At 41.2% G+C, this 20,705-nt stretch overlaps 1 protein-coding gene across 1 annotated transcript; it reads left to right on the forward strand.

Annotated features, from left to right (window-relative positions):
* The first annotated feature begins 4,656 nt into the window (after positions 1–4,656).
* On the forward strand, positions 4,657–19,926 carry SERPINB5 (serpin family B member 5). Its single transcript, XM_013187398.3, has 7 exons — positions 4,657–4,815; positions 10,339–10,513; positions 12,977–13,114; positions 14,123–14,240; positions 15,325–15,467; positions 16,936–17,103; positions 18,368–19,926. The coding sequence occupies exons 2-7, from the start codon at positions 10,340–10,342 to the stop codon at positions 18,758–18,760; spliced, it is 1,134 nt and encodes a 377-aa protein (XP_013042852.1). The 5' UTR covers positions 4,657–4,815; position 10,339; the 3' UTR covers positions 18,761–19,926.
* Positions 19,927–20,705: the final 779 nt, after the last annotated feature.

Raw genomic sequence — 20,705 nt, forward strand, 5'->3', positions numbered from 1 at the left:
CCACTGAAAACACACAACAGGAGAAAATTCAGACCACGGAGGCAGGCCCATGGCCAGTGAAATTGTCAGCATATATTGATTCTAAGCTTTTTTTGCTCCTTTAATATGCATGAATTCAGGCTGTGAAACTGCACTAAACAACTCTGGGAAGGTGTGTGCCTTCACCCAAATTAATCACCCAGACATATTATAACTACTTGGATTACAGAAGAAGGTGACTCATCTACTGATGACACTGGATAAAACAAAGAGGGGAAAAAAATCCCTAATTCTCACACCTCCTTCCTCTGTACATGATGAAGAGGCACTTAGGGGAGTAATGCAAACACAGAGCTGGAAGGGAAGCCATGTGTCCGAGTCCAGGTCTACCACTGCAGGCGGTGAAGCTCATGTAATCCCTGGTAGTGTCAGCTGCTAACGCTCTGACCTGAAACTAGTTTAGTGGCAGAGGGAGAGATCTGCTGGTCTCCTTGCTGCTCAAGGGAAAGGTACTTCTGCTCATTTACCTTATACCAATGTAATGCGCCTTGAAACTTCAGGGCAAACAAAGATTTGAAAGTATCGCTAACCGGTAAAAACAACAAAAAAAACGACAACTGAGGAAACACGACAAACCAGAGTGTGCTTGCATTTTTTTTCTAGGACAAGTGTCAGGCAGATTGTTTCGAGTCTCAGTTACAGCCTGGCAAAAGGAAGCAGGTGTGATAACTGCAAGCACCAGTGATGAAGGAAAAAGAATATAGTCCTTGTCCCCATGAGATGGCACCCTGAACCACCAGTACACACAGGGGTGGGTTCACAGTGCTTTCTTCCTGGAAGGACTGGATCACAGGTCCTTCACTGAGAAGTAATTAATCCAAAACATTGCCTCTCTCTGCTGATGATTTATTTGTGTTGCACCAAGCATTATGCCCAGTGCTAAGTGTTGGGAGCAATGTTTTTAGGGAAAATGGTCAGATGCTAAATGACCTGATTCCAGCACACAGGATAATTCATTTCCTGTTCACCATGTTAAAGGCTTTGTTCTCTCCAAAAGCTGACAGCTGTTTCGTCACCTGATTTTTATTTTTTTTTCTATTTTTATATATTCTTTTTCCTGATGAAGTGTATGCCCCAATCAAGAACAGTTTCAATTAAAAAAAAAAAAGTGGGAATAGGCAAGTATGAGAAATTAATTTCCTGTCCGTTGTTGGAAGTAGTCACTGGTGAGCAATACTCCTACGTCAGCAGACTTGTCTGCAGAAAGCTGAATTTGTCACTGTGCATGTTGAAGCAGTGTGTTGGCATGTGACACCCTCCTTTCTGCACATCAGTACAAATGCCTTGGGAAGAGAGAGAAAAAAGAGAGGGCCAGCTTGGTACTGTTCAGCTTTTGTCTCTTTCAGTGGAACCATAGCGTAACACTTTATTATTTTAAGTGCTATTTTAGTTGCAGATTATCTTGTGGTTTGTAAGTGTCAGTCTGATCTTCGCTAGCATTTTTTCAGGAAAATAAAAATATTTTTGCTTGTGGCTTATTCCTATTGCTAAATAATAATCTAGACCCGTGTAACTTAAAGAACATGAAAAGTTCTGTTGTGGATATCTATTTACAGACACTGCGATTTTACCCTTCAATTTTTCTAATTGTGCTAAAAAGGCAGGTTGTTGAATCAAAATAAAGGTGTACAAATGATCTTCTAGCACTGGCTTCTTTGCAAGATCCAAGGCTGGCTGTGAAAGCTCTAGCTAGGTTAAATGGGGTAATATCTTCCATGACTGGCAGCGTAATAAAAATGCTCAGTTTGTTCTATTTATTCAGTCCCACTTGTAGCCAGTTTCCTGTGTGGTCTCCAAAGCATGAAAGCATTAATTGCAAGTAGACATGTCCTGAGCATTGATGTGTTAGGAAAACAAACAAACAAACAAAAAAACACACAAGCAAAAAACCAAACTAAAACAAAAAGCAAGAAAAAAGACTACAGCAGACTCCGAGAAAGAGCTGAACGGGTTCACAACGCTGTATTAAGCAGCAGGAGCGTTCCCTGCCCTGAATGAGTGTGTTCAAAGAGTGGAGGGAAGGAGGGTGTTTGTTTTCTCCTTCCAGCAGCAAGTAGGAACAATGCTCCTGGGAGGCACTCGGTGGGAGTGGCAGGGAGAGACGCGGGATCTGGGACAAAAAGCAGGCTGAGCAATGGGAGCGTCACCCGTCCAGCTGCGTCCCTTCTCAGCACAGCCTGGCCAGCTTGTCCAGACACAGGTGAGGACACCTGTGTGTGAATGCTGCATCCCACTGTCCAGCAAGGTCTTTGCTCGTGTTTCCCCTTCTGCTGTTAAAGGCCTGAAAATGTTGGTGACCTGGAAAAGGAGGACTAAAGCTCAGCTGTTGCTTTGTCAATAGACTGTAACTTGGCTGTGTTAGGAGGCTTTTGGACTTTAATAATGAAAGCGTTCCACATCACACACACCTTGTTCCTACTTTATTTAGTCCCTGTCCATTTTCTGAGACAATGTCATGACAGGAGGTGTCCAACTCATGGGGGGCTTTAAAATAGGTGGGTTTCATTTATTTATTTATTTGTTTGTTTGTTTATCTGTTCATTCATTTATTTATTTATTTTTGAGGAGGAAAAATCCTGCTACTATTATTTTTTAACTCAGTGATACAAATATAGATCGCAATAGGTGTGTGTTGAAAATACTGGGAGATCAAATTGAACAAGCCTAATTTAGTGACAAGTGAATGCAGGAGATATGTGATCTGATGCAGTTAGCTGTCATTCAGTCAGACTGAGAAAGACTGTCTTTGGGCTGGGGGGTCAAGCTCCACTGCTTGTCCCTTCAAGCCTCAGGTGCCTGAAGTTAAGCATCTCCTACTTTTCAAGTCAGCATGTTTTGCTTTTCCATTTCTTCCTGGTTGGTCCATAAGTAAGACCTAGGTTGTGTGCCAGGCACTCCCATAAATATTAATATGAAGACACATATAACATAAACATAAAATAACATTAGCATTTAAAATTATTTTAACATTACCTCCAACAGCAAATGAATCCTAAATATCCACTCTCAGGGGAAGCAGGACTGCCTTTTGAGCCACTCAGTTACCAGTACCAGTGTGGACTCCTTCATTTGAAGCATGACAATTCACAAATGTTTATTACTTTCATGGCACCGCAACCAGAGATCGTTCATTTCTCAGCAGCAACCAGGTCAGGCTGAAGGATTCTGTCCAGCTACAAAATTCCAGACCTCAGTTATCAAAGAGAAGTTATCTAGCGGAGGGAAAGTCACATTTATGCACCTCCAGCTGGGCAATTTGGGGTTCTTTTCCCTTTAACTGACCAGCCTTTACAAGAAACTGATGCACCTACATGTATCTGTATTTCCCACTGACCATGGGCAGGGAAATGAAACTTGTGAGTTGTGCTGTCCCTGTCAAGGCCGTCTGGTTGTGGGCCACCCCCCCCCCCCACCGATGCTTATCCAGAAGCTCCTGAATCACTTCACTGTGATTAAGGGCGGTGTGTGGTAGACCTGGGTCTAAAGGAAGATGTACTCCTGCAGAGACAGCAGTGTTTGGCTTTAGATTACCCACAGACATCTGAGAAGAGTTTGGCAGCAAACACTGTTGTGGATTTTCATCAAAATTTCTCTTATAGCATAAGGCATAATCAGATACATAACAACAATTGCGTAGATCACACATTTTATCCAGCTAGCCTGTATCTTTTAATTACTTAAACATATCCACACCCTATATTTGTTATGAATTCACTTATGGCAAAGCATACAAATATTGCATTCACTGTCTGGTAAATGAGTGAAGGTGATCCACATCTGCATCACAGCAGAAAAGAAAATATGATTTCCTTTGGGTAATAAGAGCTGAAGAGCCTTTTGGAAAACATCAGTGGGATTTGATCAGGAAGGCGTGGTGAGATTCATGTCCAAAACAAAACAGGAATGTGTTGTTCCAGGAGATAACAGCTCCCCATTGCCACTGTCACCAAGGAGGCACGATGTCAGGAAAAACACATCCTTTGGTTTCCTAGCCTTTTCATTTGGGCAGCTGGGCATGCCAGCATGACAAACTTGAAAGCAAGCTCAACTATCTTTTTTTTTTTTTTTTTTTGTAGCACACTAGTGGTCTAAAGGCATGCAGGGCCCTGGAAGTGATGGAAAGGAGCCATAGCTTTCTTTTTCCTCCCACCTCTGGGGACAGCAAGCAGTGGGGCAGCAAACTGAGCAGGGATGTCTGCTCCTGTGCAGAGACAAAGACAACATTAAGGCACTGTCTTAGTGCGCACATAGACAAGGTGCCCAGCCATGCACTAGTACACGTTTTTTTTGCCTTCCCTCAGTGCCTTTTTCACAATTAAAATTTTCTACAGATAGCGACAATCCCAGTGTAACCCGGAGCACTGGTTTTACTCAGAAGGTCTTTCAGTTGCTCCATCGTTCTACCTTCTCTTTCGGAGCCTTCACTCTTTCTTGTCTGGTGCCTTTTGCAGGGCACTTGCTGAAGGCAACATGCCGAGGCTGCTGTTTCCTGCCGGAGCATGTTGTTTGCTCAGTAGCTGGGCAGGCAAAGACAACGCTGGTGTGAATCATATTGCTCCTCCAATGAAGAATGATTAAGGGGGAAAAAAAAAAAAAAGAAGAAAGAAAGCGAGAGTAAGAGGTAGTGTGTGAGCGCAATTACGGTTGGGAAAGTGGGAGTGGTGACAGCGAGCAGGCAAGCTAACAGACTCTTCTGCTCGGCAACATTTCACTACAGGTTGCTAGTTCTTCGTGCTGTACCCACTTCATTGATTACCAGGATTATACCCTTGAAAAGTAAGTACAGCGCTTTTTCTTCCTCTGATGCCAAAATTGATGCCTAACTAATAGCTAACGTGAAACATAGTCGCGTAGAGGGAGCGGGAGAAGGAAGCTCATTCAAAAAGATAGCATGTGAAATTGAAGGTGGAATTAAAACATTTTGGTTTCATCCCAACGTTGCTGTATTTGTCAAGCTACATTTCTTCTCCTGGGAAGATTCATTGCAAATGGTGAGTAGGGTCTCTGGCAGGTGAGACTGCAGAGAAGTTAGGAATTATTAGAGTATGTGTATCTCCTGTTGTCCATTGCAAAAGGCTGTTCCTGTTTCAGAAAATCAGGTCGTATATGATGCTGTGAAAATGCTCCATGTCTCTAAGTAGAACCTAGGCTGTTTTGGAAATTTACAAAGGAATATTCCTCTCATTTTCTGCAGGGGTGTGTATGCTCTGCTGTTTGCTTTGACTTATTAATCAAGTGACTAATCCTCACTTGTTTAAAGTGAAGGACAGGAGCTTAAGCCTACTAATTACCAATTCATCTTCAGTGTGACCATTCAATTTGAAGAATTCACTGGCTGTTGAGGCACAACAAAGCATACTGTGGTGGCTTGTTTCTCTCTTTAATTCTTGGCGTGTCTTTCCCGGCTGCGTTGCTGACAGTGCTTTTTCCACAACACTATGGATGCTCTGATCCCACTGAGGTAAAGCATCAGTCTGGCGTTTTGTGCTCCTCAAAGAAATGCCTGTTAGAGGAAATCACATCCTTGTTACATAGCTGGGTAGCCTGCCCGGTGGAGAGTTGTCATTTGTGTACAAGTAGGAGGAAAAGAGTCACCGGAGTCTTTTAGATCTCATTTATGTTTTGTGTTTTCTGAGCAAGAGCTGAAGTGGGGTCATATTAAATGTTGAAAGAGCAGGTTTCGAGGGTGAGTGCCTCACCTTCAGGTTGTTTCACATCATTTATCCTCCCGGTGCACAGCCCCGAGACCAGCCCAGCACTGCACAGCCACCACTTCTCACTCTCTGTCTGCCACGGGCGCGCTCTCCTGCAGGGACTCCTTAACCGAGACAAGAATAAAATAAGTACTTGTGCTGCTTTATCAGATTGTGCCTACCATATAGCTGACGTGACTTGTCAGGTTCCCACACAGGCATTGCTACTCTCCTGATTATTTTTTTAGAAGATAAGCTATATTTAACTTTTCTCTTAGTAAGCAAATAGTAAACAAAGCCTTTTTCTCTAGACTTTTTTTTTTTCCAAGCTGGTTCTAGAGCCTTTCAGCTCCCTTCTGTATCTGAGGGTATTTCTCTAACGCCGTGGCCTCGTCACAGTTTTAAGCAAAGCTGGGTGGATCACAGGCTACCTGTGCTTAGAAGGTGCCACAGTGCCGCGTGCCTCTGTCAAAACGCTGACATACCGCTTTCCTGGGAAAGGAGGGACTCGGGCAGAATCCATGCAGCAGGCCTTCTGAAAATTTCATCTCCAATTTTTTTGACTCCTCCCTGTGTGAGGGTTCCCTGTGATTACTGACTCAGGAGCTGTGTCTGGCTTCTGGGACTGCTCATTGGGCAGCTAATGGGCTTTCCTCTCGATGGGAGCCTCAGCCCTTCTCACCTGACTGGAACTTGCTTTAATGGCCACACTAACACGGCTTGGCACGCACAGGGCTTTAAAGAGATTCAGGATTTTGTAATATTTAACACAGTAAATTTCTTTCAAGAGTACGAATGTCATGAGCTCCTAAATATCATGCATCATTAATAAATGGAGCATTAAAAAAAAAAAAAAAGACTGACTAGGTGCATTTAAAAAAGATGGTGAGATAGAGTTTATTCTTTGCTATCCAGCCCTTATTCAAGCATGTGTGAAACTGAGAATTTTTTTCCACCAAAATCCCCTGAATGTGCATTATTTCAGTAGTACTGCTAAAAAAAGAAATGGTAAAATGGAGAGCCTTGCCACTTTGCTACCAGGAATAGTTTCACTCAGCACAACAGAAACTTTGAGATTATCAGCAGTTACTGGGTGAACACAGGATGCCTCTGCCTTTCCTCACTGAAAAGGAGCATAGAAACTTTGTAGAAAATGATCCAGCTTGAGCAGTATTGGAGTTACCAATGAGGACAGAAGAGATGCATTCCTAAGTCCTTGTAGAGCTTTTCTCTCATATAAGGAGGAGTGTCATTTAATTTTTCAAGATTTCCTTTTGATTTCCGTACTCTCAATCTCTTGCAACACAAGAGAGTGAAACGCAGGTAGCATACGCACATTCTAATATCACAGGAGGCTCATTTGCCAACATAACTGAAAATGTTAATGTTAGAATGGTGGGATTGCATTTGTTACATGAAGTGAGAAAGGAACATGCAGTGCTCAAAGTGATTATGATTGCATATTTTTTCTTAGTCTGCAAGGAAGATCTGGGAGCCAAAATAGAATAATATCAGTCCAGTCACCACTAAAGAATGATATTCTACTTCACTAGCAAACAAAATATTTCTCAGGTAAATTGCACGCATCATTCTGCATTGTGAAACTTTGCATTGTTTGTCTTCATGATAGCGGTAGATGTCGAATGACACATTCCTGGTTCCTTGCGTAATTTTCCAGTGTCTCCTCAGTAAGAAGTGCCTGGGAAGTTGGTACTTGCCCCAGTTCTTCAATTCTTACCTGAGGTTGAGGAGGGAGGGTGAAGAGAGAGAGAGAGAGAGAAGGAGACAGAGAAAGTGTATGTATGGATTGTGTACTCATGGCCCTTTGTGGGCCCTTAAAAAGGTTGAGTTAATGGGGAAAAATAAAAGATACAGACTATCCAAGGGAGTTTAAGACATACGGAGACACAAAAGTGCATATCTGTGATGAACAAGTGCAGAAAGGCATTTCAAAGGATGATTTTCTATTTATTCCTTTGCCCCTCTTCCAAGTGACTCCCTCAGCACCAGTCCCAGGCCTTCATATTTGTTTTAACCTGTCTTTTGACACTATTCTTCCCAAAGCTCTCTCCTCCTTTAGGGTATGTGCTGAGCCCATAGTTTCTAGCAAACTTGACTTTTCTGGTAATCAGTTGCTTTTATGTGTGAGAAGTTGTGACTATGGGAATGAGATGGGTGCTTTCAGTGCTGGGATGGCACGTAGTTCTCTATTTTACACCCATAAAGTCTCTGAGACACGTTTCCCAAACCTCACTCTGATACCCTCTTGATGGCTGCTGACACTGTAAAATGGGATCTCACATGGATAATCTCTCATTAAGAAGCAGCTCTAGATGCTGCCAGGCTCCTGGAAGATGAACAGGCCCTTTCTGAATGAAAAGCCTCATAGTAGGGTCCCTGCAAAACCTCTATGTGTTTCAAAGCATCCTCCTCCTCATCTTTGTGTGGGGAGAACTTTCTTCAGTGATATATATTTAGTGTTTTCCCTCCTCAAGAATTACTTTCTTCACAGTGGGAGGGGATTAGCAAAACGTTTGTTGCTAATACCAACAATCAGAGCACTTTGTGAGAGTGCAGTGCTGGGTAAGCGCGCTCTGCAAACATGGATTTAAAAAGCCTTGGTGTTATGTCAGTATCTTTATGTCACTTAATTAGATTGTGCGGTGCACTTCAATAACCTTTTGTACAGGAACTTTTAGCCCCAAATAAACTAGAAGTTTTACCAAATAGATAGAATATATGCATAAAAAAATAATTAAAATAAAAATAAAGACATTCATTTTGTAAAAGAAGTTTTCTAATCAAAGTTTTCTGTACTATGTTGCAGGCAAATACTAACATGTTCTGTTATTTCCATAAAAATTTATAGATACCAGAGATTATTTCAGAAGTCACTGCTGTCAATTACCAAAACTGCTACAAATTCTCTGTACAATAATGTCAAATATTTAGCAAAGTTTGGGTAGCATGACACATGCACCTAAATAGGAGATTTTTCTCATTCAGAATGCCACTCCAAACAGGCACGAGAGTGACTGGTCAGAAAGGGTACCTTATGGAGACAGTTTCCTGCCCATATGTCCCCTTTTCCCATTTCTGTCTTCTCATACCTCACTGCTTTCATTCGGTGAGATCTTTCCTGCCTAGGAAGCAAATGATACGATCTAGGTAAGTAAATGTTTGAAACTGCAGTATTAAGTAGTCAGTCATTTGAGAGAAATCCCTGACCTTAAGGTGTTTCTCAAAAGATCAGTAAACCTCTTACCAAGGAAATGCTACAAAGAAATAACTGACTTTCCTGTTCATAGTTGGATAAAACTGAACCCCTAGATCTTCAGTGTCAGACTCTGAAATGTGAGCATATCTACGTGTTTAGATAAGAACACAACTTTCTAAATCATCCTTCTGTGCCATATTAATTCCAATGTTTTACCATTTTTCCTGGAGAGAGCAAATGCTGAAGACATCTTTTGGATTCCTTGTGAAATCTTTGCTCTTTTGAAGCATTTCCCAGTATTTGTCTTTTCCTTTTCCTTCCTGTCCTTTCAGTAGCTTTGACAAAGCTGTTTAACACCAAGTTATCAGATTACCTTTCTTTAGGGACACATGATATTGGGGGCAGGATACTGTCAAACTCACTATGCCAATGGAGTCATCATCTGTGTACTTGCTGGTCTAAAGCCAGAAATGATATTGACTGAAATTCTGTGGTTAACTTGTTAGCTTGAATCTACATACATGGGCTTACACCAAAGTACGATGTCAGATATCTGAAAGCAGTCTGGAAGATGGGAATACTTCGTGGCTTTGCCAGAACATGGACTACTATGACTGTCCCTTGGGCACCACCCTTTCCATTCCTGCCTGCACAGATCAGCGAACAGCCCTGTGGCAATTGCAGTTACTATGAAATGCTAGGAAAATATTTGCAGTTAAAACATTGTAAGTGATGAGTGGGCACACAGCAGTATTTGTGTAGGAGGCCAAATCCCTTAAGTTTCTGGGACAATCTCATCCTACAGGACCAGACAGCTTTCTGGAGACTTCTAGCAAGGCTAGGGAGAATGGGGAATCATCCCTTGGAGGAAGGACATGTACCAAAGCTAGAGCTTAATGAACAATTAGCCATGAAGCAAGAGACAGGAAAGATTATGACTATTAAGAAAGACTATTAAAGGCCTGCTTGTGTGCCAGGAGAGCCCAGAGCATAGGCAAAGTACCTTGTAGGTCGGCACATTTTAAGAGTATCAATTAAAAACAGATTAAATTCATATGTGATCCAATTTGACTCTATGTGCGTGGGTCACCCTAACCAGGTGCGTCTGGTAATACTGGCTCCACATAACACGTGGCATTGCCAGCTGTCACTTGATGGTGACAGCTTTTACTGAAGCACTCGCATTACCTCAGTTCATCATGGATGAGACTTTCCCTGCTCCTCAGGAGCTGCTGAAACTGGGTGGGCTTGTTCAGGCCGTTTTTAATTCTCCCTGTAGGTTCGAGCTGCCCCATCCCCATACTGGTGTCCAACCTCCTTCAGCAAGGAAACCAGTGACCTGGCCAGCAGGAGCTGACTGTGAGTCATCATTGTCCTTTTCTGTTTCAGGATGACGATGGATGCTCTGCAACTAGCAAACACTGCCTTTGCAGTTGACATGTTCAAAAAGCTATGTGAGAAGGACAAAACAGCCAATATTATTTTTGCCCCCCTGTGTACCTCAACGTCCCTGGCTCTGGCGTATAAAGCTACGAAAGGTGACACTGCAGACCAGATGAAACAGGTGAGACATTGGCATCCCGCTCTGTGGCTGCAAAATTATCTGGCTGTTGGAGATGGCTTTTTTTATTGATTCTTGATACCGTTGTACAGAAACAGGCTGCAAACTGTCCACTTGAAATTCCTGAATGGTTCCACACCACATGGTCCCACACAACCAAAAAGGTTGAAAATCACTGGGGTAAAGAGAAAGGCTTTCTCAGGCAAGTACAAGGTGGAAAGGGACATGGCAGCGTCCTCAAGAGTTGTGTTAAAGTCCTGACTCCTTTCAGCACGTTATTGATTGTGGCTGCAGGTCACTGCCAAGATCACTGCATTTTCTGGATAATTGTTTTGTGATTATTCAGGAACGCTTAAGCTTAACAGAATCGGAAATAATTTCACCATTGCCAAGCATTCCTAGCTGCCATGTCTGTGACATTTCCCCTTTGTCCCGCCACACAGCTAAGAGGAAGCTAACACAGTCGAAGAAGGCACAACTTAAGCCGTGTTTTGCCTTGCAAGCAGCTTGTGGTGCTCAAGGGGTTTACAACATGATGAAGCAGCATCATGGTGATGAGGCAATCGCTTGATCGAGGTCGCCCTGTGGCACGGGGAGACTGCACGGCTGCCTCGGCGAGAGCTGGGATTTACATAGCTTCTTTCTATCCCAGTGAGGGTGCCCACAGACTGCGCAGTTAGCCAGAGGTGAATGAGAAGCAAATTCAGCGTGCGTTTATACTCTGATTATCACCTGGCTCTGAGGGACGTTCTACATATTTGAATACATTTTCCCTCCTTTAGGAATTCCTCCCTGTGCTTTCTCATTCACTGATGGCACCTAGCCTGAGCGCAGCCTCCTGTGCCCCCTCTCATCCCACAGATTACAATGAGCCTTGTCCTATTTGCACAGGTGCACAGCAATAGACCTGCAGAGATCTCTGGGTACTGCAGATTTTTCCTTTTTTTTTTTTTTTTTTTAATACATTAAAAAAGAACTCTAGATTTTTTTTTTCTTTCTAGTTTTTAATTTAATGACAGCCCACATCCTTCTCACCATTTCAAAATTCAAGCACTGTCTTTCTAGTGGGAGAGTTCAAAATATTAACCTTTGCTTAATTTCATTTTCACTTATGTCTGCAATTTGCTTTGAACCATCCTGTAATAACTTACTATCCATGTCCAGAAACGCCATTCTGTTACACAAGTGCACTTATGTTTCACATTTCTCAAGTGGTATATAAAAAGTGCTGACTACAGATACAGATGAGAACATGCATTTTATGTTATGTTATGTTATTTAATTTTATGTTTTTATTTTATTTAATTTTATGTTTTTATTTAATTTTATTTTTATTTTATTTTATTTTATTTTATTTTATTTTATTTTATTTTATTTTATTTTATTTTATTTTTAATGTATTATCTTCTATTTTCCATGTGTATTCTAGCTTCTGCCTGTCCCTGAGCTTATGTTTGGGTTTTAAGCACTAGATACAGAAGAAGTGAGATTGGCAGTCTTACTCTGGAATATCAGTGAACAAACTTGTGCTAAAAGCTCTGCCAGGCAGACAAGCGGCAGTAGCGGAGGTGTCTCCCCAAACATAGTTACCAGACTCAAAGGCTTTCTGCACGTAACATATGAAGAAACAAAAGTGTTGGAGGAGAGGGAAATAAATTTAGAAAGTCATTTATGAGAAAACGATCGCGGAGTTTGGCTGTTGCTGTGTGCTTGGGAACTTCCTTCTGCTCCCATGAGCCAGGTGAGGAGAGGACACTGAGGGGTGGCCAAGGCACAGCCACCATCGAGGACCTTGCAACAAGCAGGCACCTGAAAGCAGAGAGTTTTAGGTCATCCCAGAGCTTCCTAGAGCTGTCCCTGCGATCCCCAGGAGCTGGCGGGTAGCCAAGTGTGGGTCAGCAGCCCCACCTCCAGCTCATTTTCTGTCTGCCAACACACACAGAGATATCTGATCTTTTTTTTTTTTTTTTTGCTGAAATATCATGTGATGTCATGTGGTAGTCACAGCAATTGGAAAACCTGGTGATCTGGTGAGCATTTCTTAAAGGGGTCATCTACTTCGAGAAAGGAGACTAACTGGGACCCTTATTTGTCTGGCCTATAACCTCCAGAGTTTTGGACAGGAATGTGAGTTTGGTGAAAACATTATGACTTCACACTGCAGTTGTTTGATCAACTAAGTCACATTGCTAGCATGAACAGCTCTATGGATTTCTTTGGACTGCTGGCATTAGAGAAGCATGTTTGATTAAAGCTTTGGTAGGTTCAAGTTTTTAGATATTGTGAGGACGTCAGCTAAACGAATGGTTATTGAGTAATAAATAACAGTGAGAAGCCTGTGTTGTTCGCTTAAATACAAAAAGCCACAGCTCTGGTCACAAACTGGCATTGCTCATTGCCAAGCTGTTAGGAATGTTTAGATGACAAAAAGAAAGATGCTCAGTATTTTATTATGTTCATTAACAGGTGCTCCATTTACAAGATGTCAAAGATGTTTCTTTTGGGTTTCAAACAGTAACTTCAGATGTTTCCAAGCTCAGCTCTTTCTTTGCACTGAAAATGGTCAAACGGCTCTTTGTAGACAAGTCTCTCAGTCCTACCACAGTAAGTACTGCAGAAAAGAACTTGAATTGCTTGGCCAACGTGTTGAGGCACTATGGTGTCAGGCTTCAATCTTATTCAAAATAAATTATCTCACTTTTGTCTGTTACTTTACTAAACTCAGATGATGAACAACATAATATTCTCTGCTACCATGAAAGTTTGTAGGAGGGTGAGTGAGCTGCTTGACTTCAAGCTACGCAACTATTACCACACTTGCAATTCTTTCATTAATATGCTTTAGGTCAGTAGGCGCAGTAGGTTTTGAATGCAATATAACTTCTATGCCACATCAAGGTCTTTGCATTGCAAGTATGACTGAAAAGGAGTTTAAAAAGAAGGTGATGGTGCAAGTGTGTGTCTACTTCACACACCCAAGTAATTACTGCATAAACTGTAGTTTTCTTAATCTATCCGAGGAGGCAGAAGACTGGCTACTGAAACAACACAAGTGGTGAAGGTGTTATTTGACCTTATAACTTAAGAACCTTGCAAACAACTGAGAAGAATGTCGTGTTTGTTTTCTCAGAGTTGAGTAGGGCCCCAAGCAAGGGTGACTTCAGCCTAAAAGAGATGTTTCAGGAAACTCACAACCTGCTTAAATGATGCTATAATCAGATTGCCTGTCCTTCAGTCCCTGCTACAGCAAAGGTCAATTCCCATCCACTGCAATAAATGTCTCATCTGACAAGGACAGGCACAATGTGAGCAGCCTGTGGCCTTTATCTCGGCCTGTCCTTTCAAACTTGGGCATCGTGCTCTCTCCTGCAGTATCAAAGTTACTTTAGCAGCTGCTGTAATGCCACTGGACTGAAGACAATCTTGGGAGTGATCTGCTGGATGCGTCTGTGCATCCTGGTTGTCACCCGCTGTTATTCATTAGGTGTCCTTTAATAAACTCTCCAGCTACCCCGTGGTGAAGCTCGGGATGCTGATGTCGCGGACTGTGTAAAGACCTGTTGAATAAACAGCATTTAACCAAGGTTGGCTTTGATACCTCGCCTCTTTCAGGACTTTGTCAACTCTACAAAGAGGCCTTTTCCATCTGAGCTGGAACTAGTGGAGTTCAAAGAAAAAACTGAGGAAACCCGACAGAAAATCAACAAATCTCTCTCAGAGTTAACTGATGGTGAGTATGGCTTAACCTCAGGGATGCTGCTTACCTCTTTGAAGAAAGAGATCCTTATCCTTGTGACATCTCTTGACTAATGCTTTTAGAAATAAATATATAGTGAAAGCAGTGGGACTACACCTATTATTTGGATTAATGAGGATTAGCCATGTTAGCATGTTTTGAAATCATTAACTTTACTGCTACAGCATTTCTGAAGGCAAAAATGTGAGATGGAAGTTGCATTAGCTTTGGGCAAAGCTGCTGCTCATATGTTACTTCAGCAGGACAGTTTGGGAGAACAACGGCTCCTGGCTGTGGACCTTTGCAAACATCTGACACCAATGCCTGTGCACAGCCAGTTTGCAGGTAGCTTCAGGGGCGGTTGCTGCCTATTGCCCTCGTGTGGTGCAAAAATGAAAACTTAGGTGTGTGAGCCACTTCTGGTCCATCCCAAACTGGCACAGGTGGCCATGGGGAAGTATGCTGCACTGCCTGTGCAATTCATGAATCAATGAAGATTTGCATCCCCAGTGCTCCAAATTCAGCGTCTCTTGTGTCAGTGTTTGAAAAGACCCGAAACAGAGCGAGGAAGGGAAGAACTGCATACTCTTTTTTGAAATCCATAGCAGTATTTGGTTATGAACTGTAATCAGAACAGTATTTTTTGTTATTCAGGTTATTTTATTCTCACATGTCACTCCAGAAATGAGTAGAATCTAATCTGGAACTTCCCTTCAAGTCTTGCTGTCCAAATGACAGATACTTTGTTGTTTAAATCTGTTGAATTTTACTGAAAATTCAGTACCTTCTTTAAAGTACTAAACAAAAGCAGTAGACACATTTTTGAGTCCATGCTATATAAGCCAAGAAAAAAATATAATTTGGAAGATCTGTCTGGATCCCAAATTTCATTTTATGCATTCAGCTGCAGTGGGAGGACTAGGTGCTTCTTTTTGGGATTTCTGTTTGGATTAAAATTCTTATCTGTGAGGTGCAGTACACAAATAATTTAATTCAGTAAACTGTTTTCATATTCAGGCAAAGCAACTGATATGTTGATAATGTATTGTATTAACAACCAGCTTAAACATGTTCACAGGCAAAATGGAGAATATTTTGAATGAGGACAGCGTAAGTGACCAGACTCAGATCCTCCTAGTTAATGCAGCTTATTTTGTCACAAACTGGATGAAGAAGTTCCCAGAAGCAGAGATCAAAGAATGTCCTTTTAAAGTCAACAAGGTATGTTCCAAAAAAATAAAGACTACCGTTTCTGCTCAAATAAATGTTTGCCAACCTTGAGCTAAGGAAATCCCAGCAAGAGAAAATGAGAAATGTTGATAATCACCATGGCATTCTTAGACTTTCTATCAAAACCTATAGGATGTTGTAAGAGTAGCTAAACCAGTTTTCTAGTCATGTTGGTTTAAAATTTTGCTGATGCTTTCACATCCATCTTTCAAAGGCTTAACGTGAAAACAGACCATCCTGTTAGTGCATTTAGACAACAGCTGCTGAGTACAAGCGATCAGAAGCAGCCATTGCCTGCAACAAAAAGATGCACCTTCTCACAGGTAGATGCTCCCAAGAGCCTGTAGCCTGTACCAGATGATGCAACCCCAGACTATCAGGGGAAAAGCACAAAACGTTGCATTTCTCATGGTCACAGAGTTAGTGAAACATCTACACACAGCATGGGCCTTCTTGAGTGCACCCCTTAGGTGTGTGGCTTTGTGCCCACCTCTACAGGGATGGATCCTCATCAGCTTCCCTCTTTCCAGTCAGGCTCAGGACCACAGCCCTCTGCATATCAGCCCTGCTTCAGGCTGAATGAGTGCAGCACATGGGGCTCTTGCCTTCAGGAATCTGTGATCAGCGATGAACATTGTGATCAGGCAGCTTGAAACCAGAATATAAAACTGGACAACATTTATGAGATAAAGAGACAGTTCCAATAATATATATATATCTGTGCATGAGAAGAGTTAGAGTTTCAGTTTCACTGAAAACATTCACGTTTCCACATCAGACAACAGCTTCAACCAAAAAAGTTTTTCAGATGACAAAATTAACAATAAATTTTTAAAGTGTAAAAACATCTTTTTTTTTTTCTAAAACATTTTAACATTTTTTCTACTGAATTTGAATTTTAAAATGAGTTTTCAGATGAACAGAACAGTTTGTAAATCTTCCTTGTGAAATAAAGTTTTGTTTTTGTTTTGGTTTGGTTTGTTTCATTCATGGAAAACAAAGGCATTTGGCTTTAGGTAAGCCTGAAATTTCTTCTTATCGTGTTTCAGCCCCTAAACAAAAATATCAATTACTTGTATTGAACAGCTTGACCTTCACTGTTAAGATGTGCCCACTGCTTGGTACCCTGTAGGCAGCATAATTTGTAGCTTTCAGTGAAACAGGCAGGAAGGGCCACTGATATTAGGTAAATTTCTCTTTTAAGGCACATCCCCAATATGTTGTTGTTGTGTTAAGCAGAATTCTGTTCCAGTTTGCTTTGGAAAGCTATCACCTTTAAAGAGCCAGCAGCTTTTACTGTAAGGGTTTCATAAAGCTGATATCATTACTTATGAAAGTCAACAAATTTCTTGATGGTGATTCAATGTACCTCTTCCATGCAAGCTTGCAGACTTTCCTCTGTCACAGTCTTCCCTGTGAATTAAAAGGAGTGCTAGATTGTCTCCTCTGTGTTTTGCAGACTGAAACTAAACCAGTGCAAATGATGAATCTGGAAGCTACTTTTTGCCTGGGCTATGTAAAAGAATTAAATGTTGCGATTCTTGAACTTCCGTGCCTTAACAAACATATAAGCATGCTCATTCTGCTGCCCAAAGACATTGAAGATGAGACAACTGGCTTGGAACAGGTGAGAGTAAAAAACAGTATTGACATAATGCTTGTAAAAAAAAAATAAATAAAAAAATCTATGTAGAAGGAAACCAAAACTAAGTTTCCTCAGAATTTACCTTCTCATTCTGCTTTTTTCCTTATATCATATTTGTAATATCATCATTTCTGCTTTGGACAAGTGTGAGGCCATGACAAAGGCTTTGTTTTAGATAGAGTATGCACAGAAGACAGTATAAAGTACAGAAGGTGCACACGATGAACTTTAAGTAAATACAGATTCCTTGAAAATCTGGCCTAAAGATTTAATTTTCATTTTAAGATTTTTGCTCTTACAGTGCTTAAAGTCATATTTACTAGGTATTCAGTAGTGCTGTCTTTATTTACTCCGCTGTCCTCATTTTTTTCAGCTGTCATGTATCAGTGATTTGTTTTACTACGACCTTATACTTTTCTAAATTTCAGTTTGAGCAGAGGTGTCTTTAATAGAGCCCTTTTAATTACAATTGCACAACAAATTTGAAAGAAAATAAGTCATTTCCTAAAGAACAAATATTTCATTTATAATTTCTCTGTAAATATTATAGAACATATTTTCACCTCTCTTCAAAGTTTAAGGAGCAAGACAGATGATTACGCAGGTCTTGTTTGTAATTTGCTGCAACTGTCCATACATTTTCAAGGCAGGAGGAATCTGTCCTTAGAGCTGTAAGATACTTTCATATATAGGAATAAATTACAGAATATGCATATTTTAAAATCCAAGTGAGTCCTTTCCTCATAGCAATTTGTTGTGGCCCCACATTCTGCCTCCTCTTTCCCCAGCTTTAAAAATGGTTCAGTCAGCAGCATCATAGATCAAGAGCAGGCTCTGTATTTGGAGTCATTTTCTGTCCCAAATACCAGCAATTTCATTACTCTATAGGGTCATAAACTGAGACTTTTGGATCTGCCAGTCTGCTGTGTGTAACCTGGGTAGGGATTGTCTTGGATTCCTTCATGCGGTTGTTGAGATGATTGCATAGCAAAAGTTTGTGAGGGGCACATTCAATAGAGTTGTTTTGGAAGCCTATCCTATGAATTAAATCATATTTACAACAATATAACTACGAGTATAAAATAATCCTGAATGCTACCGTAGTGAATTCAAAAGCAAAAGTTGCCTTTTGGTCTTTTGTGTGTGTGTGTGTGTGTGTTTGTGAGTGGTGAGTGCAGGAATGGTCTTTTTGTTCTCATTTTCCTTAGACTGCATATTAATTTTTTTTGTTCCTTTATGTCTTCAGCTGGAAAAGGCACTCACCCCCGAGACACTATTACAGTGGACCAATCCCAGCATGATGGCCAACACCAAAGTGAATGTATTTCTTCCAAAATTTAGCGTGGAAGGTGATTATGACCTGAAGCCACTTCTGGAAAGCCTGGGCATGACAAATGTCTTTAATGAGAGTGCATCAGATTTCTCTGAGATGTGCGAGACCAAAGGTGTGGTTTTGTCAAAGATCATCCACAAAGTCTCCTTAGAAGTAAAAGAACAAGGTGGCGAGTCTCTAGAGGTACCAGGATATCGGATTCTGCAACACAAAGATGAATTCAAAGCTGACCATCCGTTTATCTTTTTGTTCAGGCACAACAAAACTCGCAACGTGATTCTTTCAGGCAGATTCTGTTCCCCTTAAGGAGGGCATTTTAATTATGAAAAAGCACAATTACATTTATGGTGATGCATGTTCCTGTAAAGCTTGGCGTCCTGACTATCACCTTTGAAAGGAAATCTAAGAGGTTCATATATCAGCAGGGTAATACTATGTACTCTACATATGCAGCACAACTCGTTTCTCTCTTTTTGCTTCATCCCCTTAAGCTGAAGGATTCCCACTGTGGAGAACACATGGTATTTTACCAAGTATCCCAGCCTCAGCCACAAGTATATTTTGTTCCTCTATGACATCTTTCTCTCAAAACAAAGTGAACTGAGAGCCTATTTTTGAAAGACGGAGAGTTGGAAGGGGCTCTGGGAGGAAGAGCTTCATTCCACTCTCCCTTGAGACACACACCCTGTGGATTCCTACTGCCAAAAAGGGGAAAACATGGACACGTGGTGTGATAGCTCTCCTCTTATACCTGGCTACAGTCTGGTGGTCCAGGGTGCCCTGCTGGACACTGCTAACGTACAGTGAAGCAGTGCAGCTAGCACCAGAGATCGCATCTGTGAAACAGCAGCTGCACCTATGGATGCAAGAGGCAATGAGAATATACACCCAGAACACTCTTCTGCATGAGCTACATCAGTTCATAGGCTGGGGAGCTTGGACTCTACTTTGTGGGACTTTTTCACTCATTCTCCTTCAGACATGGCAGAGGGGACTAGTTCACTGCAGCTAAGAGGAGCCCTGTTACGTATATCCTGAGAAAAAGAAAGTTATGCAATTCTATCATAGAAATCGGATGGATTAATACTAGAAGTGCCACACTTTTCAGGCACAGATTATTTGTCAGTTCTAGTTCTGGATTCAGCATTAAAGGAGGCTCCACACAATTACTTAACCTCAGAGGTACAAGAAATAAGGACATCGACTTGAGTGAGATTAACATGGTAATTACCAGTCTACAAATTCCATATGAAATCATGGTAATTAGATTTCATTTCTATCTAAAGACTTCCTGCTGCATATGTTCAGTACTGATTTACCTAACCACTGTTCAGAATAAAGCACTACAAAACCTGTGTCAAATGTCTGCAGTACCTCCAGTGTCAGTCTGTTGTCATTCACTCTTGACCTTCAACAGATGATAGGAGCTGAAATGAACAGACTTGCTTAGATAATAAAAAAAGAAAACTAAATCTGTGTCTGAATTGCCCTTTTGGACCACATGATAATAGCTCACAGTAAAGATTATGTTGTTAGCTGGTCAAAATATATAGTGAATTCAATTACGTATCCTCAAAAAGGGGTCATTTTAACTGAGTATTCCTCTTGGTTCTTCAATTTTGAAAGAAACTAGAAAGAGATTTCTAAATGGGAACATGCAACCTCTAGTACATATTCCTCTATTCTCTCACCAGAGAGCAGCACAGTGGCTATTATGAATTTGGAGAGAGTTCTTGTTTGCTGTTTGACCTTACCAAACCAGGAGTAGCCTTTAGTGACAATGATTAAGTGCTTTCACAAGTTTGCTTCCTGCGGGCCTTTAATGGGATCTAACATATTTTAATATCAGAGGGTTAACTAGAGTCATTGACCCATATCTTTGAAGATATTGAGGGAACTAACTCCCACCAAAAACAATGGGAGGTGAGTCCATGCAGACATCTGGGGATCTTCACTGATGTTTATCAAGTGTTCCAAAACATGAATAGAAATCAGAGGAAGAACGCAATACATAACAATTAGTTTTCAGTCCATTCTGTCTAAGAGGGAATTGCTTGCAAAGATCTTTACTAGCTCAATAGCTTCAGTGATAACTGAGTGTCTGGAAAATGTTTTATATGCTCCGTCATAGTCTGATCTGTTTTAGAGGGTGGGATTGGAGTTATGTAGAGTTGTCATCACTGTGGTGTCTACTGATTCTCCCGTAGGTCAGGGCATCACGCATGGGGTTGGCAGCTGACTAGCAGTTTCA

Source organism: Anser cygnoides, chromosome 2, assembly GCF_040182565.1.
Source record: "Anser cygnoides isolate HZ-2024a breed goose chromosome 2, Taihu_goose_T2T_genome, whole genome shotgun sequence".
In the NCBI taxonomy this organism is placed as follows: Eukaryota; Metazoa; Chordata; class Aves; order Anseriformes; family Anatidae; genus Anser; species Anser cygnoides.